This window comes from Jaculus jaculus, chromosome X (genome assembly GCF_020740685.1).
Source record: "Jaculus jaculus isolate mJacJac1 chromosome X, mJacJac1.mat.Y.cur, whole genome shotgun sequence".
Classification (NCBI taxonomy): domain Eukaryota; kingdom Metazoa; phylum Chordata; class Mammalia; order Rodentia; family Dipodidae; genus Jaculus; species Jaculus jaculus.
The window spans coordinates 54,606,432-54,621,837 of record NC_059125.1 but is presented as its reverse complement, the minus strand read 5'-3'; the positions used below and the strand labels follow the sequence as shown (position 1 = coordinate 54,621,837).

Below are 15,406 nucleotides of genomic sequence, written 5' to 3'. Positions count from 1 at the left end.
TGCTCTCCGTCCTTCCTTCATTCTCCTACCATTTCTTCATTCTTCCAGCCTCTCCTTCTTTGTATCTATTTGTTGAAATAGGTTTAGGTGCACCTTGATTTCTATATGTAGCTGAGGTTGATGACCTTGAACTGGTCCTCCTGCTTTTACCTCCCAATTCCTAGGGTTATAGATGTGTACCACCACCGCTGGTTTAGGAAGGCATAATTGTGTACACACAAACTGAGGGAACTTACCCAGACCTAGTTTGCTAGGGCTCCTGAAATCACCTTCCTAGCTCTCAATTCAGCCTGGCACTGAAATTATTGAGGTGCTTTGCTACTTTTCTGTCACACTACTTGGTAAAAGCAACTTAGAAGGAAGGATTTATTTTAGCTTACAGTTGGAGGGTTTACATTCTTTCAGAGTAGAGGAGGCATGCTGGTTACATTGTGTCTGCAGTCAGGAAGCAGAGAGAGATATATGTTGGTACTCTGTTGACTTCTTCCTTTACCCCCTTTTTACTTGGTGCTCCAGTCCATGGGATGGTTCCATGGGTCAATCTCCCCTCCTCAGTTATGCTTATCTGGGAAACACCTTTACATACATGCCCAGAGATAAGATTCCAAATCCAGTCAAGTTGAAAATGAAATTTAATCAGCACAGGTGCCCTGAGCAGGAGTTTGGGGGTGGTAAGACGAGTGAGTAGCAAGCATACATTGGGGCCACTTTAGGGGATTCACTTAGTAATTGTTTGAGTTTGTGGGGCTTGAGAAATGGCTTAGTGGTTAAGGTGCTTGCCTGTAAAACTAAAGGACCCAGGTTTGATTCCCCTGGGCCCATGTGAACCAGATGCACAAGGCAGTGCATGCATGTATCTGGAATTAGTTTGCAGTGGCTTCAGGCCCTAACATACCCACTCACTCTCTGCCTCTTTTTCACCCTCCCCTCAAATATAAAATAAAAATATTTGTTTGTGTTTGCACTGAACTAATTCTCCAAGTATTACTTCCAGTACTTTCTTTTTTTTAAATGTTTTTTTTCTTTTTCTTTTTATTTATTTATTAGAGTCAGAGAGAGAAGGAGAGAGAGAGAGAATGGGAGAGCTGGGGCTTCCAGCCACTGCAAATGAACTCCAGATGCATGCGCCCCCTTGTGCATCTGGCTAACGTGGGTCCTGGGGAATTGAACCTGAGTCATTTGGCTTTGCAAGCAAACACCTTAACCACTAAGCCATCCCTCCAGCCCAACTTCCAGTACTTTCTCTTCACATTGTTTCTGCCATTGATGTCTCTAGTACTGGATCTAGACAAATATGGCATCCGAGGCTTCCTAGTGTGGTCTGGTCTTGATTAAAGTGTTAACAAACATTGGGTAGATAGGTGGTTACTTCCTTCTTTGTTCCTTTTTTTAAAAATTGTGTGAGTGTGTACACCAGGGTCTCTTGCCTCTGCAAATGAATGAATGCAATGTGCATTCATTCTTCCAGCCTCTCCTTCTTTGTATCTGTCTATTTGTTGAAATAGGTTTAGGCGCACCTTGAATGAATGAAGCAAGTGCCTTTAACCACTAAACCATCTCCCCAGCCCCTTTTCATTTCTTTTTCTTTTTTTTTTTATAGAAAATAAACCTTGTAAAGGTTCCAAAGGCTGTAAAAAGGTAAGTTGACCCTACCTTTAGGTGAAATAAGCCATTTCCAGGGGTCTGGCCTGTAGTTACTGGGTGGTTCTGGACCAAGCATCTCATTGGGATTAGCAAATATGGTTTCTCTGGATGACTGCAACAGTGTCACCTGTATATATTAAGTTTCCACCACAGGTAGAACATATGTGTTGCTCTGTGCTTGCTTGGTTTACCTTGTTAACATTATTGCCATCTAATTATATACATACATACATACATACACACGTGTGTGTGTGTGTGTGTGTATGTATGTATATATATAGTTTTGTTTTTATTTTTCAAGGTAGGATTTCACTCTAGCCCAGGCTGACCTGGAATTCACCCAAGGGTGAATTCACCAAGGGTGGCCTTGAACTCAAGGCTATCCTCCTACCTCTACCTCCCAAGTGCTGGGGCTATTAAAGGCATGTGCCGCCATGCCCGGACATCTTATTTATTTATTTATTTTTGTACTACTGAGGATCACAAGTGCTCTACCATTGAGTTGCACCCCTAGCCTATTAATTCTATTTCTAAAAGGTTTGCCGGTGCTGGTGCTGCAGCAGGTCTAAGGATCCCATTTGGGGAGGTTTTTTGTCAAGGGGGTTTCCCAAACGGGAAACCCTCCTAGCTGCCCCTGTCCCTACCACTTTTCCTGGAGTTCTTATCTCTGCCCAGCTAGGGAAGGGCCTTTTCCCAGCTAGACAGGTAGATCTTGGGGGACAGAACCCTCCCGCAAGCCCCGGTAGCTTTTACCCTTGCCCTTCTGGGGGTGGGGTGATTTCCATAGGGTATTGGCTGTTTGATTTTTCTTTCCCTGCATGGTGACCAGCCTGCAAAGCAAAATGGGAAGAAAGCCACCTCCGGACCATCTTGTGCGCCCCAGTTTGTTAACTGCAATAATCATGCCAGTCGGGAAGCTGAATTAAAGAAAAAGAGGGTAAGCCCTTTGTTTTTAGAGAAAGAGAGTCTGCCTTGAATGCCTGCTAGGCAGAAGTGTTGGGCAGAAAGGCATAGGCCAGAGTTGTTGGGACTCTTGGTGGGTGGGAGAAGTGAGTGAGATTACCTTCATACTGGATTTAACGTCTTCATTTGCTCACCTAGCTCTCACCTCCTAATCCATGTTTGTCTGCTTTATGTCCCCACTGTTCCACTGAAACCTCCCCTGCTGGTCTTTCAGCCTCCGTCATCAGCATCATATTCATGGATAGTTTTTTGGTTTTTTTTTTTTTTTTTGCCTTTTTAAAAAAAAATTTATTAGCATTTTCCATGATTATAAAAAATATCCCATGGTAATCCCCTCCCTCCCCCATGGATAGTTTTCTTTCCTCATCTTAGGGGAATTCTCAGCAGTTGATACCTTCCCTTGAGCCCTCTCATTTTGACTTTAGCATCTCCCTTTCATGGATGTCCCTCTTTCTTCCTCTGTGACTAGCCTTTTTCCATCTCTTGCTGTTCTTTTTAAAGTATTTTATTTATTTATTTATTTATTTATTTATTTATGAATGAGAGCTAGAGGTTGGGGAGGGAGGGAGAGAATTGGCATACCGGAGCCTCTAGCCACTGCACAGGAACAATAGACACATGTGCCCCATGTGCATCTGGCTTATGTGGGTTCTAGGGAATCGAACCTGGGTTCTTTGGCTTTGCAGGCAAGTGCCTTAACTGCTAAACAATTGCTCCAGCCCTCTTTTCCTGTTTTGTTTGCTTATTTGTTGAGACAGAGTATTACTGTGTTGCCCCTGCTGGCCTTGAATGCCGAGAGTCAAGAAAACCTTCTGTCTCAGCCCATGAGTAGTTGGAACTACAAGTGTGTACTACTGTGTGCCACTTTCTCATTTTCAAATGATGGTATATCTTTTTTCCTTATTTATATTTAAGTGGTTTCTTCTGCTTAGAATGCTTTCTTGCTCTTTCGCAAACCTTCTTTTTCTTTTCTCTTTCCTCTTTCTCCCCTCTGTGTCTGTTTCTGTCTATCACTATCTCTTCTTTTTGTTGTTGTTTTTGGTTTTTCGAGGTAGAGTTTCACTCTAGTTCAGGCTGCCCTGGAATTCACTATGCAGTCTCAGGGTGGCCTCGAACTCATGGTGATCCTCCCACCTCTGCCTCCTGAGTGCTGGGATTAAAGGTGTGTGCGCCACCACACCCAGCCCTCTGTCACTATCTCTTGACAGGGTCTTGCTGTGTAGGCTTTGCTGGCCTGGTACTTACTAGGTGGCCTAGGCTGGTATTGATCTCATGGCAGTCTTCCCAAGTCCTGTAATTACAGGCATGTGTCACCACTCCCAGTTCTTTTTTATTTTTTTCTACTATTCCATCCCTTCCTTTATCTTGAGTTTTTCTTCTCAGATACACTACTGCTGTCCTGTCTGCCTTTCCCATACCTCTGCCCTCTCACAATGCCATGCTATACTGTTCCTTTTGTCTGTCACCTATTCCTTCTTGGGCCATGGACCTGTTTAGGTCCAGTCCTAGTATGTGTTCACTTGTTAGGTTGCGGAGATGAGAGAGAAGCAGCAAATTGCCCGGGAGCAAGAGAAACAGAGACACAGGACCATCGAGAGCTATTGTCAGGATGTTCTGAAACGCCAGGCAGAGTTTGAACACAAGGTAAGAGAGCAGCCCTTGCTGCACGGTGTGTGTATGGTGGGGTAGTGGGGATTGGGATGGGTTTGCTGTTATGCTAAAGAGAAAGGAAGGCTATAAGGTTGGTGGAGGGGAATAAGTGAATGAGTGTAGAGAATATAATAATGGGCATCTGTGGAAAACACTCTTAAGCATGAACCCAAAGATAAGAGTAGTGGTGAGGTTGGGAACTGGAAGTAAGACTGGGCTGTGTAGGGAGTAGGAGAGAGAGTATGAAGAAAGGATTGAGAGACAGGAGCATATATACTGGAGATGTTACCTTCTTTGTCCTTTTCTGGCATTTGTTGTCTCACAAACAATATGAACAGGCTGCATTTGTTTAACTCAGGTTCCCTTCTCTGATGTATGGTACAGATTTTGCCTCCTCATTCATGTCTTCCATAGATTGCTTTTCTTATGCCTTCTTCTTACATTGCCCCTTGCACACACCCCTTGTACATCAGCAGGCCTCTGGTTAGTGCTCAAATATGCTCACATAAAGGCACATGTGTACCACATGAAACCATCTACTCTTTTTAAAAACATATTTACTTATTTGAGAGAGAAAGAGAGGCAGGCAGAATGGGAGTGCCAAGGCCTCCAGACACATACTTATGTCTTGTGCATCTGACTTAACTTGGGTCCTGGGGAATCGAACCTGGGTCCTTTGGCTTTGCAGGCAAGCGCTTTAACTGCTAAGCCATCTCTCCATCCTAGTACCATCTACTCTTGTTCTGTTATTTTTCTTTGAGGTATAGTCTCACTCTAGCTAAGACTGACCTGGCACTCATTCCATAGTCCCAGGCTGACCCGCAATTTCATGGTGATACTCCTGCCTCTGTCTCCCAAGTGCTGAGATTAAAGGCGTGTGCCACCAATCCTGGTTGTTTTTGTTTGTTTTTTTCCTACTCTTGTTCTGGTTCCCAGCATTTTCGCTTGATGCTACATAGGTGGGCGGAGACTCACATTGTATTCCCAGTTTCAGCTTTTTGTACATCTTCCCTCCCTTCCCCCTTCCTATTACCTTCATCCTCTTTCTCACCTTGGGCCATTCTCTCTATTTTTTTCTCATTTAGGAGGAAGTTTTACAGGAATTAAATATGTTCCCTCAGCTGGATGACAAAGCCACAAGGAAGGCTTATTACAAGGAGTTCCGTAAGGTACAGTGGTCCATTTTTATCTTTTTATTCTCTTTTCTTTTCTCTTGCTATCTGTGAAACATGGCCATGTTAGCATAGTGTGGCTGGAGCTCACTGTATAGCTGGTCTAGAACTCCCAGAAATCCTCCTGCCACAGCATCCTAAATACAAGGGTTACAGGAATGAGCCATCACATCTGGATAATGGGGATCCATTTCTTAACACCTTTTGGGCAGGAGCCAGTACATTTTCATTTCCCCTTCATTTCTGTTTTTCTCTGACCAAGATGGAGACCTTTTCTTTCACTAGCTGGTGTGGCTGCTACACAAGTCTCTTTTTCAAACGTCATATCCTCTGCTGCACAGGTGGTAGAATATGCTGATGTGATTTTGGAAGTCTTGGATGCCAGAGACCCATTGGGCTGCCGCTGTTTCCAAATGGAGGAGGCTGTCCTGCGAGCAGAAGGCAGCAAGAAACTGGTCCTGGTCTTAAACAAGATTGGTAAGGATTGGGCAGGTTTGGGTGATACAGGGAAGGGGCCCCAACTAAGGTTAACTCAGATTAGACACTGAGACCCAGTAACTCAGTACCCTCAGTCATGCACAGTAGGAACTCTTGTTCTGGTTTTCAAAGGAATTTTGTCTGATATCCATAAACAGACACATTCTGAGTATAGCATGGGGTAGGAGTGGAGTCCAAGCCCATATGCCTTTTCTGTTTTTTTTTTAAGTTTTTTGGTTTTTTGATGTAGGGTCTTGCTGTAGCCTAGGCTGACCTGAAATTCACTCTGTAGTGTCAGGGTGGCCTTGAACTCATGGCGATCCTCCTACCTCTGCCTCCCAAGTACTAGAATTAAAGGTGTGTGCCACCACGCCTGGCTGCATCAGGCTTTTTTGTTTGTTTGTTTTTCATTTTATCTATTTATTTATTAGACAGGGAAAAGGAGAGAATGGTCATGCCAGGGCCTCTAGCCACTGCAAACAAATTCCAGATGCATGTACTACTATGTGCAGCTATCTGACTTATGTGGGTTCTGGGTAATCAAACCTGGGTCCTCAGGCTTCACAGGCAAGTGCCTTAACTGCTAAGCCATCTCTCAAGGTCTATATGCTTTTTGATTCCCCTTTCTTCTCATTTTGAGTTATCTATGTCCAGTCCTGGAAACCTCTGTCTCCCAATCTTGAACCCAAACACTTGGGCAGAAGATGACATGGTATGGGTTTCACTTAGGTGTGAATCTCATCTCAACTTTTGTTATTTTTTTTTTTTTATGAGACCAGTCTGTCCTTTGTAATGCCATCGTGGGGACTTAGGCAGGACTGATAGGGTCCGTGCAGAGACATGTTGGTAGGAGGGAGGCCTCAACTCAGGTGTGGGTAGATTTATCTTTGGGGATAACAATGGAGGTAACATTGTTCTTGAGTCCCACCTGGTCTTACTTTTCTCAGACCTGGTTCCCAAGGAAGTTGTCAAGAAGTGGTTGGAATACCTTCGCAATGAGCTGCCAACTGTGGCCTTCAAAGCTAGTACCCAGCATCAGGTCAAAAATCTGGTAAATATGGGATTGGGGCCTCCATGGATGCACCAGGGCCTCTAGTTACTGTAATCATACTCCAGATGAATGCGCCACCTTGTGCATCTGGCTTTACGTGGGTACTAGGGAATCAAACCTGGGTCCTTAGGCATTGCAGGCAAGTGTTTAAACCACTGAACCATCTCTCCAGCCCCGCAGGAAACATTTTTTTTCAGCTGTGGGATTGTAATACAAACTGTTTATAGGAGATTTGGAAAATATGTTTAATTACTTGTTTACTTTTCAAATATATCTCCATTTTTTTCTTTAAAATACATCATGATACTTCCTATTGATATCATTAATATAGAAATACATTTTCTTGAAAAATATTAAAAGTGTTACAGAAACAGTGGTGCTTCTGTGGAAATTGGATGTTGGGGAACATTTTTTTCTTTTAATTTGGTGTTTATTTTTTGTTTTCTTTTGTAGTGCTGGGGATGGAACCCAGGACTGCTGCTTGTTATACCAAAGCTGTGCCACTAAGTACCCCCCAGCCGTTAGTTTCCACTTGCTCTTTATCATAACCAGTGCTGCTACAAATTGCTTTGTACATATCTTTTTGGCATGTAGATAGATGGGGTTAAGTGGGCTTTATGCATTTTATATTTTCTTAGGTGCTAGTAAATTGTCCTTTATAATAACCCTACAAACGTATCCTCCTACCACTGGGGTACATGAGTGTGTGAGATGGCATCTTAATCTATACCTTTGCTAATACTTGACAGCGTTAAACTTTTTATTCTTTTTCTAATTCTTTTTTTGTTTTTTACTTAAAAAAATTTTTTTTTCCAGGTAGGGACTCACTCTAGCCCACGCTGACCTGGAATTCACTATGTAGTCTCATGCTGGCCTTGAACTCATGGAAGTCCATCTACCTCTGCCTCCTAAGTGCTGGGATTAAAAGCATGTACCACCACGCCTGGCCTTTTTAAAATTCTTTATGAAAACTTTTTATTCTTTATTGTTTTAGTATTTTATTTTTATTTATTTATTTATTTGACAGAGAAAGGGGGAGAGAAAATGGGCTTGCCAGGGCTTCCAGCTACTGCAAACGAACTCCAGATGCTTGTGCCCCCTTGTGCATCTGGCTAATGTGGGTTCTGGGGAATCGAACCTGGATCCTTTGGCCTTGTAGGCAAATGCCTTAACCGCTAAGCCATCCCTCCAGCCCATTTTTTTTTAAATTTTTATTTATTTATTTATTTGAGAGCGACAGACACAGAGAGAAAGACAGATAGAGGGAGAGAGAGAGAATGGGCGCGCCAGGGCTTCCAGCCTCTGCAAACGAACTCCAGACGTGTGCGCCCCCTTGTGCATCTGCCTCCAGCCCATTTTTTTTCTATTTTTTTTAAATTTTGTTTGTTTGTTTATTTATTTGAGAGCAACAGACAGAGCGAGAAAGAGGCAGAGAGGGAGAGAGAGAGAATGGGCCACTGCAAACAAACTCCAGATGCGTGCGCCCCCTTGTGCATCTGGATAACGTGGGACCTGGGGAACCGAGCCTCGAACCAGGGTCCTTAGGCTTCATAGGCAAGCGCTTAACCGCTAAGCCATCTCTCCAGCCCTTTTTTCTATTTTTTGAGGCATGGTCTCACTGTATCTATCCTAGGCTGACTTGGAACTCCTCTGTAGTCCCAGACTGGCCTCAAAGTTTTGGTGATCCTCTTAGCCTCCGGAGTGCTGGGATTAAAGACGAGTGCTACCACAGCCAGCATAAATATTTTTATTTGCTTATTTGTAAGCAGAGAGGGAGAGATAGATAGATGGATAGAGAGAGAGAGAGAAAGAGTAAGAGAGAGTATGGATGTGCCAGGGCTTCTTACTACTACAAACTTCAGATGCATTCACTACTCTGTACATCTAGTCCTATTTGGGTACTGGGAAATTGAATCCAGGCCAGCACACTTTTAAGCAAGTATCTTTAGCTACTGAGCCATCTTTCTGGGCTCAAACTTTATGCTTTTATAAGTAGGCCTCCTTCTGATTCCTGGGTTCGTGTAATTCTCTCTCAAATCAATATTTTTTGGAGATCCTCATGTAAAACAGTCATTTTATATTACAATGGGCATTGAATGTATCAGATAGCGTTAAGATCTCAAGTCTTTGAGAAATAATATATCTCATTTAAAATTTTTTGGCCTCCCCCCCTTTAGTTCTGGGGATTAAACCCAGGATGTTGTACTGTTATACATGCTAGGCAACCAGTCTACCTATGAGCTATATACTCTATCCAACTTTTGGGCCATTTTTGATGGCAAAAATGTTGTGAAAAAAATCTTTTTTAAAAAATTAAATTTTTTTTTTATTTATTTGAGAGAGAGAGAGGGAGGGAGGGAGGGGGAAGGGGAGAGAGAGAATGGGCATACTGCAGATGAACTCCAGAAGCTTGTACCACCTTGTATATCTGGCTTATGTGGGTCCTGGTTAATTGAACCTGGGTCCTTTCACTTTCAGGCAAGTGCTTTAACTGCTCTTAACTCTGTAGCCCTAAAGTGTCCCCCCCTAAATCTTTATTTATTTGAGAGTGAGAGAGAAAGGAGGAGAGAGAGAGAATGGGCGCACCAGGCCATCCAGCCACTTCAAATGAACTCTAAATGACACCTTGTACATCTGGCTTATGTGGGTCCTAGGGAATTGAACCAGGGTTCTTTGGCTTCACTGGCGAACACCTTAACCATTAAGCCATCTCTCCAGCCACTTTTTTTCTTCTTAAAAATAATTTTATTTGTTTATTTGCAAGCAGAGAGAGAAAGAGAATGAAGACAGACAGACAGAGAGAATGGGCATATCAAGGCCTCCAGCCATGAACTCCAGATGCATGTGCTACTTTGTGCATCTGGCTTTATGCCGGTACTGGGGAATCAAACTTGGGTCATTAGGCTTTGCAGGCAAGTACCTTAACCACTAAGCCATCTCTGTAGCCCAAGTTAAAAATATATGTTATTTATTTATTTATTTGAGAAAGAGAGAGAAAATGGGCACACAAGGGCCTCTAGCCACTGCAAACAAACTCCAGATGCTTGTGCCACTTCATGCATTACTTTTGGTTCTGGGGAATGGAACCTCAGTCCCCAGTCTTCACAGGTAAATGCCTCAGGTGCTAAGCCATCTCTGTAGTCAAAACATCCCTCTTTTTTTTTGGAGGTAGGGGCTCACTCTAGCTCAGGCTGACCTTGAATTCCCTATGCAGTCTCAGGGTGGCCTTGAACTCATCATGGCCATTCTACAACCTTCCCCTTCCGAGTGCTGGGATTAAAGGTACGTGCCAGCACTCTGGGCTGAAAACATCCTTTAAAAAAAAAAAAAGATTTATGGTAGGTGTAGTAGGTACACACCTTTAATCCCAGCACTCAGAAGGCTGAGGTAGGAGGATCACTGTGAGTTCAAGACTACCCTGAGACTACACAGTGAATTCCAGGTCAGCCTGAGCTACAGTAAGACCCTACCTCGACAAGCAAAACAAAAAAACCACACACACACACATACACACACACACACACACACATATATTTGTAAGCAGACAGAGAGAATAGAGACAAGAGAGAATAGGCATGCCAGGGCCCTATAGCAGTGCAACGAAATTACAGATGCATGTTCCACTCATACATCTGGCTTTACATGGGAGGTTGGGAATTGAACTCGGGTTGTTAGGCTTTTTAGGCAAGTGCCTTAACCACTAAACCATCGCTCCAGCCCAAATATGTTATTTATTTGGAAGGAGAGAGAAAGAATATGAGAATGAAAATGGGTGCTTCAGGGCCTCTAGCCACTGCAAATGAACACCAGATACATGTGCCACTTTGTGCATCCAGGTTTACATGGGTACTAGGGAATTGCACCTGGGTTGTTAGGCTTTGTACAGAAGTGTCATAACCGCTGGACCATCTCTCCAGCCCTGAAAACATTTTTTTTTACCTTTATTTTTTTAAAATTATTTATTTATTTATTTGAGAGCGACAGACACAGAAAGACAGATAGAGGGAGAGAGAGAATGGGTGTGTCAGGGCTTCCAGCCTCTGCAAACGAACTCCAGACGCGTGCGCCCCCTTGTGCATCTGGCTAACGTGGGACCTGGGGAACCGAGCCTCGAACCGGGGTCCTTAGGCTTCACAGGCAAGCGCTTAACCGCTAAGCCATCTCTCCAGCCCTTCTTTTTTTTTTTTTTAGGGTCAGAATTTTCTCATTTAGTTGTTTGTTTAGAAATCAAAAACATATCAACTTTAAATAATAAAACTGTAAGTTAAAATGTAAAGACTGACAGATAATCACAGGTGTCAGAACATTAAAATCATTATTTTCCCATAGAAATATACAAAATAAATATTATCTAACTTGATATTTACAAAATTAAAGACAAATTCTGTGGATGGAAGATGTTTTAAATACTTTGAGATATGAAATTTTTCATTTAGTTAAAAAAAATCAAATTCCAATAATTTGCAGTTTAGCACAAAATGGCCCTTTCTAACAGTAATCGTCTGTCCCTGCAAACGTGGCTTAAGCTTTCTTCCCGCACTCTTCCCCTACTGACTAGTAAGTAGTCTGAAGTCTTTCTGCCCTTTGAAATTAACCATTAGGAGGTCAAAAGAAACTAGAGGCTTTACTTGTGGTGAGAGTTGCTGTTTTAACTGACTAGTTGCAAGAAAGCCATTCCTTTTTGCCTAGTGTTTTGGTTTTTCTCCCTTAAAAATAAAGAAAAAAACACTAAGAATGTTAAGACCTAAAATTCACAAAACCACATGATACTGAATTATACAGAAATCAACTTCAATGGCAGGGTAAATTTTCTATTATAGTACATTTAACTGCAGTTGAAAACCATTAGGAATGTTGTGAAAAACCGTGGCAGCTAAGGCAAAATTCAACCACAAATTCTCCTAATTTCACAGAGATATAAACAGCAAACTTATTGTAGTTAAAACACTGCAGTAGGGCTGGAGAGATGGCTTAGCGGTTAAGCGCTTGCCTGTGAAGCCTAAGGACCCCGGTTCGAGGCTCGGTTCCCCAGGCCCCACGTTAGCCAGATGCACAAGCGGGCGCACACTTCTGGAGTTCGTTTGCAGTGGCTGGAGGCCCTGGCGCACCCATTCTCTCCCTCTCCCTCTATCTGTCTTTCTCTCTGTGTCTGTCGCTCTCAAATAAACAAAACAAAACAAAACAAAACACTGCAGTAAGTGTACCATTCAGAGTGTCCTATGGCTGCCACTGAATGAAAACATTCTTTTTGAGGAACAGTTTTCTAACTTAAGCTTGTTTCTTATTGATGAGATGTTTAGGTTACTGCTAATTTCATGACATTAGGAATAACATGCCACCGATTGTAGTGATGAATACCTTTAATTGCATCTCAGGTAGGAGGAAGGCCATGAGTTCAAGGCCACCCTGGGCTAGAGTGAGAACCTGCCTCAAAAAGAAAATATAATGTGTTAAATAAGGGAAAAGGAAGAGGAGGAAGTGTATTTTGGGCAGAGTAAGTGTCATCAGTCATAAAAGTGTGGAGACTGGAATGGCCTTGTACAGTGTGAGGGAGTCCAGGGAAAGTCAGTTTTGGGCCAGGCACCCTGTCACCCTTGCACTGACAGAGAGGGCAAACATCCCTTTTGTGTACTTGAAGCAGAGGCTCAGGAAAGGTAAACAGCTGGGCGTGGTGGCGCACACCTTTAATCCCAGCACTCTGAGGTAAGAGGATCACCATGAGTTTGTGGCCAGGTTGGGTCTATAGAGTGAATTCCAGGTCAGCTTGGACTAGAGTAAAACTACCTCAAAAGAAAAGAAAAGGTAAATAAGCTTTGCTTCATAGGTCTGTGATAGACTATGATGGATAATATCCTGGCTCTAACCAAACAAAGCTCGAGTTCTACCTGCCTGTTGTGGGAGACAAAAGATATGTATGTGGAATCAGGAGCAAGGACAGAGAAAACTGGAGATAAAGAGATACATTCACTGGAAATAAAAGAGAATAGTGGGAAAGTAGCTGGTATTTTGGGCCTTTGTGAGCAGCCCTGTTTCAGGCCAGGGAGTTTAGTGATCATAGAGTGATCTTAAACGTTTCCCTGACACCTGTTCTGTAATATCTGTCATTTTTCAGAATCGGTGTAGTGTTCCGGTTGAGCATGCCCCTGAGTTGCTGCTAAAAAGCAAAGCCTGCTTTGGAGCTGAAAACCTTATGAGAATTCTGGGGAATTATTGCCATCTGGGTGAAGTTCGCACCCATATTCGCGTTGGTGTTGTAGGTAAGGGCAAATAAGCATGAGGCCCTGGCTCCTTCCTTGGGCAGGAATGTCATTGAGGGATCCTGTCCTGGGGATTTTGTGTTGCCTTTTTGAGGAAGAAGGTAGGGTTCTGGCATGGTGTTAGGATTTGTAATTTGGGTGGTAGTCATGGGGAATTGTGTTCACAATCACCACTGTGTATTGACTATTAGAACCATGGTTCAAATACATGGTGCCAAGCTTGGAGTTGGCAACATCTCATCTTGTCAGAGCTGTAAGATGGAAGTGTGACCCTTTTTCAGATGCCTCATAGTGTCTAGAAAACCAAAAAGGGGGTCTGTGGACCTCAGCCTTGTGAGGGGCAAGGTAGAGTTGAGGTTTTATGAAACCACAATACTGTGTGAGATATCATAAAAGGGGAATTCGGGGATTATGAGAGATAAGGGAAGATCATCAGGGTGGGAAACTCAAGCTGAGATACACTGGAGAAAGTTGAGATCCACTGAGAATATCTAGATGCACACACTTGAATAGACACAGGAAGACCGGAGAAGAGCAGAGATTCCAGATTACAGAGTTGATGGAGAATGGACACGAGACAAATTTAAATGATGGAGACATGCAGGGAGAAAAGGAAATAACACCCAGGAGAAATGCCAAAAGGGACATCAAAACAGATACATGGGTAAGCCTCACTAGGCACAGACCTGTAAGCTACTTGAGAGGATTGCAAGTTTTGAGTTCAAGGCCAGCCTGGGTAACTTACCGAGACAGTCTCAAAACTAAAAAGTGCAAAGAGGGCTGGGGTGTAACTCAGTGGTAGAGCTCTTGCCTAGTGTCACTGAGACGCTGGGTTCAGTTTCTGCAAAAATAAAACAAACATAATTGTATATGTGGAGACTTGCTGAGGAGTATGGAAAGGACAGAAATACTCCGCATATGTACACGTGCAGGCATAGATCCCCAAAAAACATACAGGGATGCAGATCAATTCAGAGAGAGGTACATAGACATGGAGGAACATATATCATAGACCTACATACACATACAGATCCTCAGACACATACATAGATCTGTACGTGTGAAGTCATGTACACAGCCAGAGGGTGTACACAGAGGCTGTACATCTTCATGCACATACAAACTCAGAAGCAAAATGCATGTGATGCAAGTCCTTCCACATTCACCCTGGCTCTGTTCCCCCAAAGCAAATAACGCCATAGTAGACTCACATATGCCTAGATACAGTATAACTCTTTGATGCAATCCAGAGTTCCAGAAAGAGACAAATAAACAGATAACATCTATAATGAGGTAGGTCAAATTTGTATATAGGGAAAAATTCGAGACAGGGAGGCACACAGGAAAAATGGCCATAATGGAACCTGAATGGGAGTATATCTATAGACAAACTCCAGAGAGGAAGAACTTGGTCACAGGCTGAGGGAATTAGCATATAGGGAATCACACGAACAAATAGGATTGGTGAGGTAGGTAGAATCAGAGAGAAAGGACAGTGACAAGAGTAAGAAACAATGCTTAGATACCGATACCAAGAAACAAGGAGTTATGAGGGTAATAGACTGTGTAAGAGATACAATAACAGGAAAAAGCAGTAATACTTGAAATGAAAATGACCAAGAAACTCCCAAGTATAGACTTCCAGGTACAAGAGATCCTCTCAGGCACACATGTAGGACCAGTGAAACAGTCCACACATACGGGACAATAATAATGATATTTCCAGGCTGGGGAGATGGCTGAGCAGTTAAAGTTTGCTTGTGAAGCTTGCTGCTCGCGTTCGATTTTCTAGTACCCACATAAGCCAGGTACAGAAAGTGGTGCCTCCACCCGGCGCTTGCTTGTGGTAGCAAGAAGCACTGATTTGTGCGTGTGTCTGTGCGTGCATGCGCAACAAAATAAAATTTCTTTAAAAAGACACTAAAAATGCATTTTTTTTTGGTTTTTCGAGGTAGGGTCTCACTCTGGTCCAGGCTGACCTTGAATTAACTCTGTAGTCTCAGGGTGGCCTTGAACTCACGGCGATTCTCCTACCTCTGCCTCCCGAGTGCTGGGATTAAAGGCATGCGCCACCACGCCTGGCTAAAAATGCATTTTTAAGACTGCTCGGGTGAAACCTAGGAGTCTGACAAACCTGCAGCCCGTGGTGTAGTCCGTTTTCACCTTTGGAGGATATATGGGGAGCCTCATGA

The 15,406-nt window shown here is 43.1% G+C and overlaps 1 protein-coding gene across 2 annotated transcripts in view; it reads left to right on the top strand.

Moving 5' to 3' along the window:
• The window catches only part of Gnl3l (G protein nucleolar 3 like), a 56,601-nt gene that overhangs the window by 19,705 nt on the left and 21,490 nt on the right, over window positions 1–15,406 (top strand). The window contains exons 1-8 of one of the 2 annotated variants that reach the window (XM_045140976.1): window positions 1,622–1,638; window positions 2,474–2,581; window positions 3,366–3,492; window positions 4,135–4,251; window positions 5,343–5,426; window positions 5,771–5,906; window positions 6,854–6,957; window positions 13,070–13,214. In XM_045140976.1, coding sequence (XP_044996911.1) covers window positions 3,487–3,492; window positions 4,135–4,251; window positions 5,343–5,426; window positions 5,771–5,906; window positions 6,854–6,957; window positions 13,070–13,214 — 592 coding nt within the window. In that variant the 5' untranslated portion in view covers window positions 1,622–1,638; window positions 2,474–2,581; window positions 3,366–3,486. Of the gene's footprint in view, window positions 1–1,600; window positions 1,639–2,473; window positions 2,582–3,365; window positions 3,493–4,134; window positions 4,252–5,342; window positions 5,427–5,770; window positions 5,907–6,853; window positions 6,958–13,069; window positions 13,215–15,406 lie in introns of those variants that run through there. The other variant, XM_045140975.1, reaches the window with a different exon arrangement.